The following is a 19,455-nucleotide window of genomic DNA, read 5'->3' on the forward strand; positions in this document are numbered from 1 at the left end:
TGCAGGAACCTGCGAAGCCCATTGTCTGAACGCAGGAACGTGTCTGGAGAGCGAAAGCGGCACCAAACTGTGCCGCTGCCAGCCCCAGTACACCGGTAGCACATGTGAGATTGACAGGTGTCACTACTGTCGGGATGGCGAGTGCGTCCGCAGCAATACTTTGACATCGGTGGTGAACTTCACCTGTCGGTAAGAGCACTTATAATTTGCCTCAGATTAACGGAAAAGAAACATAAATGCGTGAAGCTGTCACATTTTGCTCAATTTCTTTCTTTCCATAGCTGCACAGATGGCCGAGTCCAGCCCAGCTGTTACACGTGCGATACGAACGAGTACTGTGCAAATGGCCAGTGCTCTATAGACTCCAATACTCGCCTTCCAAAGTGCATGTGAGGAGTGCATTCATTCATATTTGTTGTCTATCAGTCTTGGTTAAATCCTTTGCATTGTTTCATAGTGTGCATGAATATTTCTGTTTGCATATATCTCTGTCATTATAATACTGCATAGATTACATATTTTTTATTGTGTCATCTTGTATTGGTGTCTGTGTTCGTGTGTAGATGTTCACCTGGCTGGGAAGGGCATCGCTGTGAGTCTGTGGCCAGTAGTGATGCTTCAGGTTCAGGCGGACGTGAGTCAGCTCTTCCACTGTGACGTTGATAACAGAGGTTTCTTGAGTTTTGTTTGATGAGGCTGTTTGTTTTTAATTCTTTGTGTGCAGGCACAGTCTCCATACTGATTGCAGTGCTGATGCTGTTGCTGCTGATCCTCCTGGCTGCAGGAGCGTTGTTCTGGTACAGGAGAAGGATGAGAGGGTGAGTAACACGACATTCAAAACTTTGATTTACTTTGACCTCTTCTTTTTGTTTTTTTGTTTCCTTTTTTCTTCCCCCTTTTCTTCCTCCTTTCCGTTCTTCGATCTGCACTTTTACCCTCCTCCTCTGTAATGACATCTCTTCTGCTCCTCAGGTCTAGCCGGCCCGGAAAAACCGGCTCCAGACGCTTGCGGTAACGGCTGCCAGGGTTACACTTTTCTCTCCATGCCCTCTTTCAGTTCTTCATTCTGAGGCTCTCTCTTTCCCTGCCTCTCCCTTAACCATGAGTTCCTGTGCTGTGTTTGGTCCTTAGTGTTGTGCCATTTTTTTCTGATGGTCATTGAGGCTGTAGGTCATCCCGCTCCTACAGTGTCCGTCCTGTGTAGTTATTCTCTTTCAAAGCAGGGCTCCAGGGCAGATCTATTGAAAAGATTAAATGAATAGATCTGTCTGTGTGTTAGCCAGTGCTGTAGGTCTTTCATATTGTTGTCCATCATATTGTGCCATAATGTACTGTGTTGTGGTTTGAGCTGTGGTAGTGTCTCTTGTAGCGAGACATGGAGAGTCCAGTAGCATTGTTCCAAGCTCTGACTGGAAAATGCAACTTCCCAAAATCCAGCATTTACTTAGCCATGGATACTTCATTCGTATTTTAGAGGAATGATTGTGGATTTATTGGGGGTCTGGGAAGATATCCAGGTCCAGTATGTCTGGATCTGACATTACCTCCTGTACATGAATGCTGGGTTTGTGTTGGTCCTTGTGCTGTGGCTTAGCCTGGATGGTGGTGAGAGTCATGCAATGCCTCTCCCCTCCCGTCGTAATGTGGCTGTGTCCCTGCTTGCACTCTTCAGGCAGCTCTACTCTTGAACAAAAGATGAAATTATGACTGCTCTCCTTGTCATTTTGTATAGGGCCAAGGGCTTCCAGCACCAAAGGATGACCAATGGGGCAATGAATGTTGAGATTGGAAACCCTGCTTACAAGATCTATGAGGGCGAGCCTGATGACGATGCTGGGGAGCTGCTAGATGCAGACTTCACTCTGGACCCAGACAAGGTAGAGAAAAATATAGACGTGTGCAAAACTTCAGTCACTCTTCATTTCTTTATAGTGTTCTTGCAAGTTGCCAGACTATTATAATGCAGTTTTTATTTAAAAAAAAATGTCCTGAGTAATAGTTTAATAGTTAGTATTTTCAGTCCAGTCCTTGTACCTGACTATTTTCAGAGGGATGCTTTCTTGTTTGTTAAGCCACTTAACGCCAACCTATTAATCATTGAAGGGTTTAAAAAAGGTGCGTAACTCAAGTGATGAAGCAGTTTTCTGTTTACACATAACAAGCAACTTAGCAAAGAACCAGTTTTATCTTTAGCCACTTTGTTATTTGCAGACTGTCGCAAACATCATCATCAGACAGCACAGACAAGCTTAAAATAGTATTGTTGCACCAACAAGGCGATTCCCAAAAAAGCTATTAGCCCAAAAAATTGGCATCTCTCATCATGATGTGCAGTGTGTCCTTAAAAACACTTGATGAACAGCAGGTCATGTAATTAAGAAACAAGAAAGGTTCAGCAAAGACCTGACATAGGACCTGAGAGATGCAGGTGAAGCGATTAATCCAAATTTTCAGTTTTTTGATTCAAATTGTCATCAGTGTGTATGGAAGCGAGCTTTGAATGTCCTACAAGAAGAAGAAGCTTGCCTAAGAGAGTTCTTGGTATGTTGAAGAATAAAGCTGGTTATACTGCATTTCCATGTATGTTTGCACAATAAATCCAGCATCTATTCCACATTTATCTTGCAAAATATAAAAAAAAATTGGAATGACTGAAGACTTTTGCACAGCACTGTATATTCGTGATGCTAAACTTCAGTGTTTTAAACATGATGTGATGGATCATTTTTCTTCCTTCCAGCCCACTAACTTCACCAACCCAGTTTATGCCACTCTGTATATGGGAGCTCACAACAGCCGCAACTCTCTGGCCAGCACAGATGAGAAGAAGGAGTTGCTATCCCGTGGAGATGAGGAGCCCCTTGTGGACCCACTGGCATAGACCTTGGTGCCGGATCACGCTATTCCAAACACCCCCCCATTCTTGCCTTTTAAAGAAAAATTGAACAAAAAAAAATCAATAAAAAGTGTGAGAGAAAATTGATAAACCATGTGAACACTGTATAAAATGTACAAAAATGAAGGACTACTTTTGTATGTGATTGCAGTATTATATTTTGTTCTTTTGAGATTCCTCTGGTCAAAAACAAATAACATTTTCTATGAGAGATTTTTAATTTCCACTTCGTCCCTTACCCTTTACCTAAATAGCCACTACCTCTGTGCAAAATGAAATGGAAACATGGAAATCATAAGAAAAAAAAAAGAAATGCTATCATTGGAGCAATTTTAATTTTTTATTTTTGTATGAATTGTATAGAAAAGACAAAAACATTGTTCCATTTCACCAGTGCCAACTGTCTGTTGTTTGTGTCGACTTTGAGCGGGAAAAGGCAAAAACTCAAAGTTTTTGAAATCGGTACATTTGTCATCTTGTCGAGCTTCTTGGCAAGAATGTGTGAGACAGATTTGTGATAGCACCGTTTGTGTATAGCACATGTAAAATGTCAATACCAGATGGCAACTACAGTATTTCCACGTATTTTTCTTTCTTTCTCAGAGAACAATGTTCATAAAATGATTGTGTGGTCTTCCTTGCACAGAATATCACATTTTACGGTATAGTGTATACTGTAGGCTTTATACCTTAAGATGTAAAGAAAATGTTTGTTTTTATCACTTTGTGTAACAGCTGGAGCTGATGTGTTGCTGTGGAGAAAGGATAAAGAGGCTTGTTGGTGCGTGATTGTGCAGTTATATGAAGAACGTGGAAGGTGGTTATGGGTTAAACATTCCAGGCAGAGTGATGGATGGAGATTACGGATGTAAAGCAATAGATGGGGTGATACTTTAATGGGTGGGTAGCTGGCTGTGTGTACATGCCCAGAAAACAGCTGGCTAACAATGGCGGGGGCTTTTTTGATAGAAGACTTATAGATAGTGTCATGTTTGCACTATTTAGCGTGTTTTCTGGTCTTCCTGTAGAGGCTGCAATTATGGTCAAATGTAAGGAAGGAAAGATTTCTTTTCTATGTGTGTTCTGCTTCTCCAGTCCTGGTTTTTGTTCTGTAAAGACCAGGTAGCATCCATCTGGCTTTGTGAGTAAATTTGCCTTCAGAGGATCAAAGTCTGTATGTTCACAGTTGTGTAATGACTCTGTCTTAAGTGCATTATTTTCATTTGATCCTTAGCGTTTCTCTGTTTTCTTTCTTCAGCCCTTCCCCATCTCTTCTCTGTGCCCTGCTGCTGCTAATGCTACCATTCTGGTTGCTCTGACACGTCCTTACGCTCAGCCTCTGTCCCAAAATGCTGCTTCTGTCAGAAATGTGTCAGCCATATCTTAATGCATGTGAAAAGTAACACAAGTCTTCAGTGTAACTACAATAACAAGTTTTTATTTTGCTTACCTGTCAAGCCAGTGTTATTTTATGCCGTCGTGTATGTTTTGTCTTTAATTGAGAGAGAAGTACAATCATTTTACCGAAAGGACATTTTTGCTAAATCATATGTGCATTTCCAGACTTTTGTTTTGATTAGTCCTTGGTTTTTTAAAATGAAAAATGACACATAGCTTTTATAGTACACAATGCATGGAGGCGCAGACTTTCTTCTGAAAAGAGAATAATGTTTAATTTTTGCTGGAGTACTTTACAAACTAAATAACAGATATTGTTATAAATAAAATTTTAAAAATTGTACAGAAAACAAGCCACAGTGTTCTGTGTTTTGTTCACAATTGGTCCTGATAAAAGGAGGAATTCAGTGTGGAGGATTTAATCATTTATTAGGCAAACAGAAAGTCAGACCATCAGCACTGTAGACCTGAGATTATATAAATCTGTGTTTATGCAAATCTACATTTTATATTGTTACATGATGAAAACTTTGACAATCAACAGAAAAAAAAATCATCACTTAGTATTTGAAGATAATATATATAGCTAATGAAAGAAGTCAATTCTAAACTTTACTGATCAGATAAAACATTAACAGAGAAAAGAGCAAAACAGAGTATTTGAATTTCAGTGTCTGTTTAAAGAGTCATCTTTAAACATTTTTAATCCAGCTGCACTTTGTATTAAGAACGTCACTCAATGCCTTTGGCCTTTAACTCTTCTTTGACTCTGCTCAGGTACTCAGGGTCAGGATACCCAAAGCTGTGGAAACAGAACATATCCAAGGTTAACATGTAGTATTTTATTAGAGAAAACAGTAAAAGAAAACATTTACCGCAACACAAGTAAGAAACCTGGCTACTCTACCTTTCTGCTCCTCCTGACATGTATGTTTTGTGGTGAATGTCATTCCAGGTCACCTGGCCGTCCATTCCAGTTGTTCTGGATGTCCCAATAGTAAAAATGAGCCTCTGGTCAAACGCTTTTCTCAGCAGTCGCAGCACTTCATTGCCCTCTTTGTTGTTTGGAAGATATGCTGTTCTACTAATACCATAATAGTGCTGTCCAGGATTGGGATGTTTTGCCTTAAAAGCAGAATGGAAAGTAAATAATTTTTATCATTTTTTTTCTTTTTATAAAACTTCAAATGAAAACACAATCATGTTTTGTTTTTTTAAACAGGGACATAAGCATTCAGATAAAATTGTCACTTACCGTCTGTGTTCCACTTGAAATCTCATAGCTGATCTTTATGGTGCCACAGTCTGAGTATCCAGGGAGGGGAAGTGTGAGTATCTGGTGTGACATTCTTCCATCTGGTTGGTCTCCGACTATCTTACCAAAGACAACTCTGCATATAGGACAGATGGGCCCATTCGCCTTCTCCGCTTGTTTCAGACAGTCTTTACAAAATTCATGTTTACAGTTGAGCTGTCTCTTGTTTTTGAATTTATCCAAACATATAGGACACCTTTCATCACTTTGGTCACCTGCTCTTTTCCCACTGTCAGTTGGTGGGTCAATGTTGTGCTTCCTGTTTGCTGATTGGCCATTCAACACAGGCTCATTGGAGGCCCCCTCTGATTGAGAAATGATTGTGCCACTGAACCCAGTGGCACCATGGAATTGGGATGAAACAAACCTCTGGTGTAGACAGAGAAGTGCTCTGAGGGCGTGGCTCTCCATTGAGGCATTTCCTTCTTTCTTGTAGAGAGCTGTGACATTAACTTTGCCTTGACCAATGTCTGAATCTTTGAATGCTACGTTAAACTTAGCTTTGATCTTTTCTATTTCCTTGTTATAAGAGTTAGTCATCGACTTCCAAAATGTCTCCTCAATGATCAGTCCTGCATGCGGGAAATCATCTTTGATGGTCACGTCAATCTTCAGTGATTCTTGAGTCTCTCTTTCATACTCTTGATGAGAAGCATCTGTGTTTCTTTTCCAATGTGTATCTGCATATAAGCACTTACTGATAACATCTTGACTTTGTCCTGGTCCACGCACAGTCATTGTTTCAGAGGTCAGAGTAACCAAAAGCTTGTTTTTCTTTTTCTGGATGGTTTTCAGTGCATCGCCCCACTGATCTGAATCTATGAACTTGAGAGGAATAACTGAGCGACTGGATTCAACTAAGCTTTTCTGGACAAGGTTTGCAAACTCCTCGAGAGCACGGTCTGGTCTCCCATGTTTTTGGTCTTCTTCAAATCTCACCTTCACATCTGCCATGATTTTAACTCCATTCTCTTTCTCTATAAGTTTCATTTCCTCTTCGTACATGTGGCTCACGTACCAGAAAGGAGCCACTGGGACAGAACAAGTGTACATTTCTTCACCTGCAGGATCTCTGCTACTCTGTTTCCCCACCTGAACTTGCTCCTGAAGATTAAAAAAAAGGTAAAATAATCTTTAAAAAAAAAAGATCATTATGTTTGTTTGTTGAAGATCTTCTTTTTCATTTTTATGTTTGTAATTAATGACACAGTACATACAGTTTGTAAGTACATTGGGGAAGTACCACTATCTTCTTCAGTTGTAGAACCTGTGTTACTCTCCTTCCCTGGCTGAATGTGCTCCTGTTGAAAAAACATACCGTATATCGTTTATATACATACTGTATACTGTATAATGCACTTATATACATACACTATACAGTATATCTCATTAATATTTTGATAAACTTTTAATTTATGACCCAGTACATACATTTTTTGTCTTTGGCATGAAAGAAGCACCCATCTGGTCTCCAGCTGTAGAACCTGTTTCACTCTGCTCCCCCTGTTGATCTTGCTCCTGTTAAAATACAATACATTATTAAATTCAATAGCATGCATTAATATTTGTTTTTTAATGATTTACTACATTTTACATACAGTTTGTGGCTCTGGTAGACTTACTGAAGAATCATCTTCAGTAAGTAGTTGTGTATCGAGCTCTGGAGATGGCAGTGTCAGACTGATGGATGTTATGGTGACCGATGTTTTTTTTCCCTTCCCAGCTCCCTTCTCAGTTTCCTTCTCAGTTAGTGTTTCTTTACTCAGTTTCTGAAGCTCAGTGATAGCTTAAAAGAAAAAACATAAAGAATTTTTTTTAACCAATATAAATATACAGGAAGAAGTCAGTGTGTGTGTGTGTGTGTGTGTGTGTGTGTGTGTGTGTATAACACTATGTATTTTGGAGAAGTTATAAAGACAGTAGATTAATCAGATGATTATTAATCAAATGATTATGTAGGACTTGACTGCACCTGGAGCTGGTTTAATGTTTATCACTGCACGCCCATCTTTTAGGATCCTTTTCACTGAACAGTCCACATTAAGTTTACAATTGTTGAACCAGGACTGAAGCATTTTCTGTAGACTAGTCTCAGGCTTCTTTGTTTTTTGTGGTTCATCATCAGACTTTGTCCACTTCAGTGAGAGAACAATGAGAGCTCCATCTTCAACCTGTGATAAAAAGAAATGAAATAAACAATTGATAAAGCAGTGTAAATCTGTGTAATCCTATGATATTCAATGAAAATAAAAATATCTAAAAGCCATTTTAATCATTGTTTAAATTTATATCTTTAGAATTATTTTTTCACTTTTACAATGCAGATAAATAGTGTGAGGTTAGCCACATGTCATATTTTCACATTTTCAACTTGAACAACTTTACAAATCTTCTCACTGGCGATCACAGTCACACTGAACAGCTTTACACAGCATTGATCATGTATCTCCTGAACCTCCACTGTTGATCAGCTGAGATTATCATATTGATCTTGTGTAATCAATACTTTCACTTTCACATAATCTTGTTTGGAGCTGGAGCTTGTTTTGTGTTACTGAGAACTTAATCATACACACACAAACTGATCAAAACACTTACTGCAGCAGGTGTATCGGTAGGTTTTAGATGTTGCTCATTTTTGCCCATAGCAGAAGGCTGCACCTTTAATAATGATAAAAAGTCTTTTTAAGTATAAAAACAAACTCTTGTGTTGAAAGTAAAACAAAACAAAACAAAAACAAGCATACTGCTCCCAATGAAGATAATAACTATGGCTATTTAATGACTGAATTAACCCCCAAAATTTTGCAATCTTACAAAGTTTTTTTCACTGATGAACCTCCAGAGTGGATCAGCTGAGATTATTATGTTGATCTTGTGTGCTTAATTCTCGAAAACGTACGTAACACACAGAAACTCACAAAAACACTTACTGCACCAGGTGTATCAATTGGTGTTAGGTGTTGCTGGTTGACACTCAAAGAAGAATGCTGCACCTATAATAATGGGAGGACGGCTTTTTAAGTATAAAGAAAGTGTTGTGTCAACTTAAAAAAGAAGTTTATTGGTGCTAATGAAGGTGGATATTCACTAAAGTTGATTATTTAATGACCCTTTAACACCAAAGCTCCTGTAACAAATTTGCAACCTTATGAAGTTTCTTCACTCATGAACCTGATCAGCTGAGGTTAGCTGAGCTTGTGTGCTTTCACTTTTACTTACTTTTTACAAGAATATGGATAAAAGCTGGAACTGGTTATGTTTTATAGAACAGATGAAGCATAAGCACACAAACTCGGCAAAACACTTACTGCAGCAGTTGTATCTGTAGGTGATGAATGTTGCTGGTTGTCACTCAAAGCAGAATGCTGCATCTATAATAATGAAGAAAGACTTTTAAAAATAAATCAAACAAAGTGTGGTGTCAAAAGTGACATTTGAACGCCGCTCCTCCTTAATGACTGCATTAACACCACATTTCCTGTAACAATATTATTGTATTCTGATTCGGTGCTAGTTTACGTACGCTCTGGTCGTCAACCTCCATGGGTTCCACCATGTCCGTGTCCCTGTCCATGTTTCCGATTTTGATCGTCTTCCTTCAAAACACAACACAAACAGACGACATAACAACAGTGTGTTTTTTACTCAAACAACCAGCAATTCTTTATTTGCTGATTTTATATATAAAAAAAAACGTTTCCATAAATTAGCTAACGTTGCTCTCCGACTATCCTGCAGAGCTACACTCTCGGATACACTCCACTTTCCAGTTTCCTTATGTCTTACATTTTAGCCAAACCTGTACAAATGTGTGTATCTGAACAGAAATATACCTGGAAAATATTACTTTACCTCGTATATGACTTACTCCTGCCTCGCTACTTTAAACACTGGTACTTCCTTATAAACGAAAGCGAAAGCTTGCAGCTCCGCAATAAGGATCTGCGTCACACTCCAAACACGCAAGTGCACCTCTGTCATTTCCAGCAGTGTTGGCAAGAGGTATGTTCGCTTAGCTGACTGTGGAAACTAAATCCTTCTTCATTGCTAGAAAACTACAGAAAATGTTCTTTATGTTACATGTATGTTGTCTGCTTTATGTTTCAGATATTTTTAAGAGTTTGTGTAAGATCGTTTTTGTTAAATATCTTCTGTCTTATATGATTCTGACGAACACTGCATTGATTTTTATTTCATCTTTGACTCCCTTCAGAACTATGATACCTGAGGGAAAAGTATTAATAATAGCCTATAACTCAAATAAAAGGTCAAATGTATACCAGAATGCCAGAATCCACTGAAAATTTTGGTTTTAACTTTAAAGTACCTCAAGTACATTTTCTGCTGATATTTCACAAATTCTACTCATTTTCCACTCACTGTAAAAGGTTTTGGTGTTCTGTTTGTATTTTTATAACATTTTTAAAAATGCTGTGATGAACTTTTTTCTTAGCCTTAAAAATGCCCCTCTGTCCTCATTTATTATAATTAATTTAATCGTATGTATTTTTAGATGCAGTATACAGTGGGAATGATCCTTTAATACACAGTATACCTACAGAAAATCTTATATGCAGTATAGGTGCAGTGTTGGGGAGTAATGGAATATGTGTACTGACGTTACGTGCTTAAAATACAAAATATGAGTAACTGTATTCCGTTACAGTTACCGTTTAAACAGGTGGTATTTAGAATACAGTTACTTTGTTTCATATGTTAGGCTGCAGTGTTGGTCAAGTTACTTGAAAAAAGTAATCAGATTACAGTAACGCGTTACTGCCCACCTCTGTTAGGCTGTCCCCTGTCTATTTTTGGTAATTCCAGGCCGGTTTAAACCCACACAAAACAATGTCTAGGTCTCAAGCTCGCGGCCCATGTCATCTCTACTTGCATAATGACGTGAAGAAATATTTTTAAAAATTATTGCTCAAAAAATTATTTAATATGAAGGCAATAGGCAGAGTGTTACAGGCATAACCCTAAAGAATAGCCTCGTGGTTGTAAGTAAGCTATTAAAACTCGACTGTACACTGTGTTCGTGTTTTCCTCCGAAACAGTAAGTTCCGTTGGAGCAGCCTTTCAACGCCTCTCTCTGTCTCTCGCTAGCAAAGTTGATCCAGTCAACAAACTAAAGCTAGTTTTCGGCTACGAGCGGAACCCGACGTAGCCAGAGGTCCCTTACAGTTCGGCGGACCTGTTTTATATACGCGGCCGCTGCAAAAAGTGCAGCCTTACCTAATGTCCACCCTACTGTTACTCATTTCATATTAAGATTTAAAAATCTAGTTGGTATTGGTATGGCGAGTAGCCTTCAATAATAGTAATAAATCACACAGCAATAGTACATTCATGTAGTTGTAAAAAGCATGATAATATATTAAGTAATCCAAAGTATTCAGAATACTTTACTCTCATTGAGTAACGTTATCCTTCTGTGGGTTCAGAGCACACGTTACAAAAAAATACGTTACAAAATACATTTTGGGGCGTGTATTCTGTAATCTGTAGTGGAAAACATTTTAAAAGTAACCTTCCCAACACTGAGTATAGGAGGTTGCCTTAAAATGTAGGAAGAGGCACAAGATAAAAGGAAAGTTATTACACACAAACGCCAACATGCAAAAAAAACCTTTTTATTTCTTGTTGCCATGTTTCAGCAAACATGGTGGAATTTAGAGATTGGGTTGAACAAAGGTTTCAGAAGACACAATACAAAGCTACATGGTAGCATTATGAAATATATACAAATTCCACTGTAAGCATGCAAATAACACAAGAGTTTAACACTAGACTGAGATTGCTACCATAGCCACGACCAACCCCATATTCCAGTAGCAGCACTGGACTGGGAGACATTCATGGGAGATGTGGCAGTTTTCTGATATAAATGAAAAAGCTCTCTGACAGCGTGGCTCTCCATGGAGGCATTTCCTTCATCTTTCTTGTATAAGGCTTTGACATTGACTTTGCCTTGACCAATATCTGATTCTTTCAGTTCCACATTAAACTTAGCTTTGATCTTTGCTATCTTCTCACTGCAAGAGGTAATCATCACCTTCCAGTAGCTCTCCTCCATCGTTAGTCCCATATGCATCAGATGGTCTTTGGTGGTCACGTCAATCTTCAGTGATGTATCTTGAGTCTCTCTTTCATACTCTTGATGAGAAGCATCTGTGTTTCTTTTCCAATGTGTATCTGCATATAAGCACTTACTGATAACATCTTGACTTTGTCCTGGTCCACGCACAGTCATTGTTTCAGAGGTCAGAGTAACCAAAAGCTTGTTTTTCTTTTTCTGGATGGTTTTCAGTGCATCGCCCCACTGATCTGAATCTATGAACTTGAGAGGAATAACTGAGCCACTGGATTCAACTAAGCTTTTCTGGGCAAGGTTTGCAAACTCCTCGAGAGCACGGTCTGGTCTCCCATGTTTTTGGTCTTCTTCAAATCTCACCTTCACATCTGCCATGATTTTAACTCCATTCTCTTTCTCTATAAGTTTCATTTCCTCTTCGTACATGTGGTTCACATACCAGAAATGACCCACTGGGATGGAACAAGTGCAAATCTCTTCACCTGCAGAAACTGTGCTACTCTGTTTCCCCTCCTGAACTTGGTCCTGGTATAAACAAATAAACAAATGAGCAACAACAGCAACAACAACAACGTGTGTGTATTTTTAATGATTTACTACACAGTGCATACAGTTTGTGGAGCCGGCACAAATGTACGATGGTTTGTCAAAGCATCCTCTGAAGCACCTGTCTGTTCTCCACCTGCTGAAACTGCTTTACTTTGCTTTCCCAGTTGAACCTGATCCTACAAATACAGTACATCATTAATTTTAACAGAATTCATTTATATTGGTTTTTAATAATTTACTACATGTTACATACAGTTTGTGGATCTGGCACAGATGCAGAAGGGTTCATTGAAGCATCCTCTGGTATTTGTGCATCAAGCTCTGGAGATGGCAGTGTCAGACTGATGGATGTTATGGTGACTAAATCTCCATCCTTCCCAGTTAGTGTTTGTTTATTCAGTTTCTGAAGTTTAGTCAGGACTTAAAAGACAGAGACAAAATGGATTCTTTTTTGAAACCAATATAAATATGCAGAATGAAATAGAAATAAATGCTTTTTTTGGAGAAGTTATAAAGATAAGAGAGTAATCAGATGATTATGTAGGAGTTTACACCTGGAGCTGGTTTAATGTTTATCACAACACGCCCATCTTTTAGGATCCTTTTCACTGAACAGTCCACATTAGGTATACATTTGTTGAACCAGGACTGAAGCATTTTCTGTAGACTAGTCTCAGGCTTCTTTGTTTTTTGTGGTTCATCATCAGACTTTATCCACTTCAGTGAGAGAACAATGAGAGCTCCATGTTCAACCTGTGATAAAAGAAATAATAATAAAACACTAAAAACATGTAAGCCTGTGATATTATGCTGAAAATCATTAATTTAAATAAGTATAGTTTAGCATTGTTGAGATATATCTTTTTAGAATTATTTTCTTTAGTATTATAATGAATAGTGTGAGCTTAGCTACGTGTCATATTTTCACATTTGTCACACTGATGTCGCCTTGCAGCCTTAGAACTTTACAATGTTCTTACTGATGATCAAAGTAACGCTGAACAGCTTTACACATTGTTAAGTTCCTCAATCTCACAACTCTTACAATACAATGCTGATGGTTTATATTTCATCTTATGCTAATTCTCATGGCCATTGATCAGTGGTCTTTGATCAGTGAGTTTTGGTCAGTGGTTGTTGATCAATGATCATGAGAATTTGTATAATTAAGATTAAGGAACTGACCTCCCAGCCCATTGTTCCTTCAGTGAGCTGGTTTCAGTCATTATGCAAATGTACTGTTTATAAGATTGGGGAAACCTGCAGTCAGCTGAGACTGAAGAAGTCACTTGGATGAGTGACAAAACGTTTCTCCCACAAAACGCTACGTCCAGATGAACAGAACCAACTTTTGGACACCGCCAATAAACTAATATTATGCTGACCTTGTAATCTCAGTAGTTTCACTTTACGTTTTACAAGAATACGGAAAAAATGGAGGACATTAAGTATAAGCACACAAACTCACCAAAATAAAAAATCTTTTTAAGTATAAAAGCAAACCGTGGCCTCAAAAGTGCACTTTAAAATATGTAAGGCTCCTACTGAAAATAAGCACTGTGGATATTTAATGACTGCATTAACACCAAAGTTCCTGAAACTATATTATTTTATTCTGATTCGGTGTTAGTTTACATACTTGGCTCATGTCATCAGGTCTGTCAACCTCCATGGGCTCTGCACTGGCCATGTTCAAGATTTTGATCGTCTTCCTTCAAAACACATCAAACACAGACGACATGACACAGTGTGTTGCACTCAGACAACCAACAATTCTGTATTTGGTGATTTTATATAAAACTATTCTCATAAATTAGCTAACGTCGTTCTCCACCTAACCTGCAGAGCTACACTCCTGGTTGCACTTCACTTTCCAGTTTTCTAATGTCTTACATTTTAACCAAACCTGTAACAACCACAACGTTATATCACACGTTTTATGTATCATCTAAACAGAAATGTATCTTGAAAATATGACTTTACTGCGTATTAGACTTACCCCTGCCTCGCTACTTTAAACTGTTTTTTCCTTATAAACGAAAGTGAAAGCTTGCAGCGCCACAGTCACGCCCCAACACGCAAGTTCGCCTCTGTCATTTATTTGGGACAGAGTGTCCTCTGTTGTTGACTAAAGGTCCGTTTGCTCAGTTAAAATGACTGTGGATACTAAACCTCCCTTCATTTCCAGAAAAAGGGCAGAAGATGTCTTTTATAGGACAAGTTTTTTCTGGCTTGATATCTCATGGTTTGCAGTTTGTGTAAGCTCACTTCTGATAAATATCTACTGTCTCATATGATTCTGACACATGTACAGCACTGACTTGTTTCATTTAGTTGATATAGGATATACCAGCTATACAGCATGATGCTGTAAATAAAATAATTTACTGCAGGCTATAACTCATGCAACAGGTAAAATGTATCATTTACAATCCACGGAAATTTTCTGTTTGACATTTTCTTTAGTGTAAATCAAAAACATTTTCTGATAATATGTTACCAATTCTACTCATGTTTCACTTGCTACAGAGATTTTCTGGTGTTGTGTTTGTACTTTTATAAAAAAGCATTTCTGCCACCACTTAAAAAAAGTGATATATTGTGGTTCCGTCCTAAAAATGCTCCTCCATTCTTTGCAGTTACAAATAAATGAAATCTTTTCATGTAGATTCAACATGCAGTGGGAAAGATCCTTTAATATACAGTATTTCACATTTCCATTACAGTAATCCTAAATTGAACATTTATGCAGTATGAATAGCTGTGTTACAAAGTAGGAAGAGACACAAAATAAAAGTAAAGCCATTTCACACAAACACCAACATGCAAAGCTTGTTTACTTTTTGTTTAAGGCAAAATTGTTTCGCTGATCTCCAACTTTTTATAAGGCTTCACAAGGCACGAAACAAAGATACATGGTAACATTGTGAAATATAACAACCCCATTGTAAGCATGCAAATAACACAAAATATTAGCACTAAACTGAGATTACTGTCATGTCCATGACAAACTCATTTCACTAGCAGTATTGAACTGTTCATGGGAGATGTGGCAGTTTTCTGATATAAATAAAGAAGCTCTCTGACAGCGTGGCTCTCCATGGAGGCATTTCCTTCATCTTTTTTATAGAAAGCTTTGACATTGACTTTGCCTTGATCAATGTCTGATTTTTTAAATTCCACATTAAACTTAGCTTTGATATTTTCTATTTCTTTGTTATAAGAGGTAGTCATCAACTTCCATGATCAATCCTTGATTTGGGAGATGGTCTTTGGTGGTCATGTCAATATTCAGTGATGTGTCTTGAGTCTCTCTTTCATTCTGTTCATGTTTCTTTTCTGCTCTTTATCTGCATGATTGTGCCACTGATCCCAGTGGCACCATGGAATTAGGGATTGGGATGAAACAAACCTCTGGTGTAGACAGAGAAGTGCTCTGAGGGCGTGGCTCTCCATTGAGGCATTTCCTTCTTTCTTGTAGAAAGCTGTGACATTAACTTTGCCTTGATCAATGTCTGAATCATTGAATGCTACGTTAAACTTAGCTTTGATCTTTTCTATTTCCTTGTTATAAGAGTTAGTCATCGACTTCCAAAATGTCTTCTCAATGATCAGTCCTGCATGCGGGAAATCATCTTTGGTGGTCATGTCAATCTTCAGTGTGTCTTGAGTCTCTCTTTCATACTCTTGATGAGAAGCATCTGTGTTTCTTTTCCAATGTGTATCTGCATATAAGCACTTACTCATAACATCTTGACTTTGTCCTGGTCCACGCACAGTCATTGTTTCAGAGGTCAGAGTAACCAAAAGCTTGTTTTTCTTTTTCTGGATGGTTTTCAGTGCATCGCCCCACTGATCTGAATCTATGAACTTGAGAGGAATAACTGAGCGACTGGATTCAACGAAGCTTTTCTGGACAAGGTTTTCAAACTCCTCGAGAGCACGGTCTGGTCTCCCATGTTTTTGGTCTTCTTCAAATCTCACCTTCACATCTGCCATGATTTTAACTCCATTCTCTTTCTCTATAAGTTTCATTTCCTCTTCGTACATGTGGCTCACGTACCAGAAATGACCCACTGGGACAGAACAAGTGTACATTTCTTCACCTGCAGGATCTCTGCTACTCTGTTTCCCCAGCTGAACTTGGTCATAAAACTGAGCAAGAGAACCATGTGTGTTTGTTGTCTGCATTGCATCTGCATATAAGCACTTACTCATAACATCTTGACTTTGTCCTGGCCCACGCACAGTCATTACATCAGAAGTCAGAGTAACCAAAAGCTTACTTTCCTTTTTCTGGATGGTTTTCAGGGCGTTGCCCCACTCATCTGACTCTATGAACTTGAGAGGAATAACTGAGCCACAGGATTCAACTAAGCTTTTCTGGACAAGGTTTTCAAACTCCTCGAGAGCACGGTCTGGTCTCCCATGTTTTTGGTCTTCTTCAAATCTCACCTTCACATCTGCCATGATTTTAACTCCATTCTCTTTCTCTATAAGTTTCATTTCCTCTTCGTACATGTGGCTCACGTACCAGAAATGACCCACTGGGACAGAACAAGTGTACATTTCTTCACCTGCAGGATCTCTGCTACTCTGTTTCCCCAGCTGAACTTGGTCATAAAACTGAGCAAGAGAACCATGTGTGTTTGTTGTCTGCATTGCATCTGCATATAAGCACTTACTCATAACATCTTGACTTTGTCCTGGCCCACGCACAGTCATTACATCAGAAGTCAGAGTAACCAAAAGCTTACTTTCCTTTTTCTGGATGGTTTTCAGGGCGTTGCCCCACTCATCTGACTCTATACGTTTTATTTCCTCTTCATACATGTGGCTCACATACCAGAAATGACCCACTGGGACGGAACAAGAGTGCACCTCTTCTTTAGGGGCATTACTTTGTTCACTTTTTTGAACCTGTTCCTGTTAAAAATACAGTACATCATAATACAGTACAGTACATTTAATGGAATGGCATATAACATTTCTATTCCATTTGTTGATGCTTTATCACATCGTACATACCGTTTGTAACTCTTGCAGAGATGCAGAAAGGTTAATTGAAGCATCCTCTGGTACTTGTGTATCGAGCTCTGGAGATGGCAGTGTGAGACTGATGGATATTATGGTGACTGATTGTCCATCCCTCCCAGTTAGTGTTTGGTTATTCAGTTTCTGAAGATCAGCCAGGGCTTAAAAGACAAAAAATGAACTCTTTTCTAAAACCAACATAAATATACTGAATTAAGTCAAAATATACTTTTACTGAATAAGTTATAATTCAGTAATTGTTTATTGAATAAGTTAAGAAAGATATTAAAGTTATTCAAGACTATACTGCACCTTGAGCTGGTTTAGCCTTTACCACAACACGGCCATCTTTTAAGGTCCTTTCCACTGCACAGTCCACCTTATGTTTGCATTTATTGAACCAAGTCTGAAGCATTCTATGTAGACGAGTCTCTAGCCTCTTCACTTTTTGTGGTTCTTTTAGATTTGTCCACTTCAATGAGAGGACAAATAGAACTTCTTCATCATCCTGTGATAGAAACATAATAAAACACTTTTTAATTTAATTTAATTTTAATTTTTAATTTATTTAAACAAGCTTAGATCTTCCTAACATTGTAAACATAGATGTTTTAGTGTGCATTTTTCATATATATAGTATACATAAATAATGTGAGATTAACTACTTTTATCATAATTTCAAAATTGTCACCTTAAAACTCTAGATAGACTAAATACAGTTGTTTCAATATATGTTGGATGTTACTGACTGTTACTCTTAGTAGTTTACTATAAAACTGTAAGGGAGAAAAGTATTTGTAAATATAAAAGAAAATCAATGTGTCGAAATGCTGTTTTTCTTAACTATTGTACGTCTTTTATTGTAGCAAGTCACTGTGAAAATGTATTGATCATGTTTAATGCCAACGCTCCTTTTAAAGCTATTTTTCAGTCTGATGAAGTGTTGGTTGGCTGGTTCATGGCCGTGGTTTCTGCAACTTACGACTTTCATGGGCTCAGCTTCATAGACGTTCGCTGACATAGTGACAGTCTTTTCCCTTCAAAACACACCAAACAAACAGCTTAGGCCCACGAAACATACCTTTTTATTCAAACATTCAAAAGTTCTTTATCTGGTGAATTTTAAAAAAAAATTTCTCAGTAGGATATTGTTCAAAATGGCGTACTGAGAACCGTTATTATCTCTTTACTTCATTTCCTTAATGCAAATATCATTTTTTTTATGTGTTATATTTAATTTACACATTAAATATACACATTGTGCTTACCGAATCACATTTATTGCTCGTAAATATGAAGCTTCCACTTACCTTTGCTGGCTACTTTAAAAAGTGACTTTTGCTGATAAACGAAAGCGAAAACGTTCTACCTCCACAACAAGAGCGTCACAGTGATCGCACCAAATTTTTAATGTGCGTTTTTTTTCATTTGCTGCACAAATAAAATCCGTTGGCTCAGTTAAAATGGCCGTGGAAATAAACTATCTGTTTATGTTTGACTTATTATTCGCTAGATATTTCAAATAAAGTTTACAGTTGATGTGAAATACGGTGTGTTAAATGCTTGCATCTCTCTCTGTGTGTGAGGTGGTGTAAAGTATAGTGAAAAAGTATATGCTCCCTTCCTGGTTACTTGTTGTTTTTGTTTGTTTGCATATTGACATTCTGACATGTTTTAGATCATCTCCAAATCAACTTTTGGAGATTTTTGGAGATTTACTTACCTGGATGATTGAGCATGCATCAAGACGTTTTAGATCATCAAACACATTTTCATATTAGGCAAAGAGAATTTTAAAAAATTCTGTTTTTAAATTATGATTTCATTTATTACGTTTTTTTTTTTAACCTACCTGACCATATATGAAAAATGAATTACTCCCTAAACCTAATTACTGGTTGTGACACACTTGTGAACTACCATCAACCATTTGAAATAACTGGCAATGTGTCTTTCACATTGCTGTGGGGGCTCATTCTCATTCTTTTCAAAATTATTACAATTCAGCAACACTGGAGGGTTTTCAAGCATGGGCAACCTGTTTAAGAAAATGTCAAAGTATTTCAATTAGATTTAAGTCCTGACTTTGACCAGGCCACCCTAAAACTAGTGTACTGACTGTGCCTACAATAACTCTTCTATATATCAAAGAGAATAACAAAAATT

General features: G+C 37.8%; 3 protein-coding genes across 4 annotated transcripts in view; 1 reads left to right on the plus strand and 2 right to left on the minus strand.

The window, feature by feature from the left end:
* lrp1aa (low density lipoprotein receptor-related protein 1Aa) overlaps nucleotides 1-4,647 on the plus strand; it is a 102,003-nt gene extending 97,356 nt beyond the window's left edge. Inside the window, exons 84-90 of one of the 2 annotated variants that reach the window (XM_086292174.1) lie at nucleotides 6-189; nucleotides 282-389; nucleotides 564-634; nucleotides 725-818; nucleotides 973-1,011; nucleotides 1,733-1,877; nucleotides 2,741-4,647. In XM_086292174.1, the coding sequence (XP_086148300.1) occupies nucleotides 6-189; nucleotides 282-389; nucleotides 564-634; nucleotides 725-818; nucleotides 973-1,011; nucleotides 1,733-1,877; nucleotides 2,741-2,881 (782 nt within the window). In that variant the 3' untranslated portion in view covers nucleotides 2,882-4,647. The remainder of the gene's footprint in view (nucleotides 1-5; nucleotides 190-281; nucleotides 390-563; nucleotides 635-724; nucleotides 819-972; nucleotides 1,012-1,732; nucleotides 1,878-2,740) is intronic. The other variant, XM_086292175.1, reaches the window with a different exon arrangement.
* Nucleotides 4,648-4,706: 59 nt separating this feature from the next.
* Nucleotides 4,707-14,344, minus strand: LOC147330532 (uncharacterized). The gene is made up of 18 exons (XM_086293191.1): nucleotides 14,255-14,344; nucleotides 13,895-13,967; nucleotides 12,810-13,008; nucleotides 12,509-12,675; nucleotides 12,318-12,431; nucleotides 11,417-12,231; nucleotides 9,465-9,482; nucleotides 9,136-9,208; nucleotides 8,921-8,983; nucleotides 8,543-8,605; nucleotides 8,208-8,270; nucleotides 7,582-7,780; nucleotides 7,208-7,395; nucleotides 7,041-7,127; nucleotides 6,827-6,910; nucleotides 5,550-6,713; nucleotides 5,202-5,419; nucleotides 4,707-5,096 (listed from the first exon to the last, which is right to left on the minus strand). The coding sequence occupies exons 2-18, from the start codon at nucleotides 13,943-13,945 to the stop codon at nucleotides 5,027-5,029; spliced, it is 3,636 nt and encodes a 1,211-aa protein (XP_086149317.1). The 5' UTR covers nucleotides 13,946-13,967; nucleotides 14,255-14,344; the 3' UTR covers nucleotides 4,707-5,026.
* A 1,074-nt stretch (nucleotides 14,345-15,418) lies between these two features.
* Nucleotides 15,419-18,823, minus strand: dtex3lb.1 (deltex E3 ubiquitin ligase 3L b, tandem duplicate 1). The gene is made up of 5 exons (XM_086292176.1): nucleotides 18,600-18,823; nucleotides 18,272-18,326; nucleotides 17,602-17,797; nucleotides 17,284-17,450; nucleotides 15,419-17,181 (listed from the first exon to the last, which is right to left on the minus strand). Exons 2-5 carry the CDS (start codon nucleotides 18,308-18,310, stop codon nucleotides 15,547-15,549), a joined length of 2,037 nt encoding a protein of 678 aa, XP_086148302.1. The 5' UTR covers nucleotides 18,311-18,326; nucleotides 18,600-18,823; the 3' UTR covers nucleotides 15,419-15,546.
* Nucleotides 18,824-19,455: the final 632 nt, after the last annotated feature.

The sequence above is a fragment of the Aulonocara sp. 'chitande type north' Nkhata Bay genome, linkage group LG5 (genome assembly GCF_057382095.1).
Source record: "Aulonocara sp. 'chitande type north' Nkhata Bay isolate Kocher_YH1m ecotype deep benthic linkage group LG5, A_spYH_male_GT1.1, whole genome shotgun sequence".
Lineage (NCBI taxonomy): Eukaryota > Metazoa > Chordata > Actinopteri > Cichliformes > Cichlidae > Aulonocara > Aulonocara sp. 'chitande type north' Nkhata Bay.

Bases quoted from the DNA above. Each gene is read 5' to 3' on its own strand.
- LOC147330532 (XM_086293191.1), bottom strand. From the start codon at position 13,945: ATGGCCAGTGCAGAGCCCATGGAGGTTGACAGACCTGATGACATGAGC. The intron at 12,432-12,508 runs GTATGTAACATG...CTGTATTTGTAG, and splicing joins CTGTGCCAGATCCACAAACT to GATCAGGTTCAACTGGGAAA. The intron at 6,714-6,826 runs GTATGTACTGTG...TTTAATCTTCAG, and splicing joins CCCCAATGTACTTACAAACT to GAGCAAGTTCAGGTGGGGAA.
- dtex3lb.1 (XM_086292176.1), bottom strand. From the start codon at position 18,310: ATGTCAGCGAACGTCTATGAAGCTGAGCCCATGAAAGTC. The intron at 17,798-18,271 runs GTAAGTTGCAGA...TTTCTATCACAG, and splicing joins AAGCTGAGCCCATGAAAGTC to GATGATGAAGAAGTTCTATT. The intron at 17,182-17,283 runs GTATGTACGATG...TATTTTTAACAG, and splicing joins CTCTGCAAGAGTTACAAACG to GAACAGGTTCAAAAAAGTGA.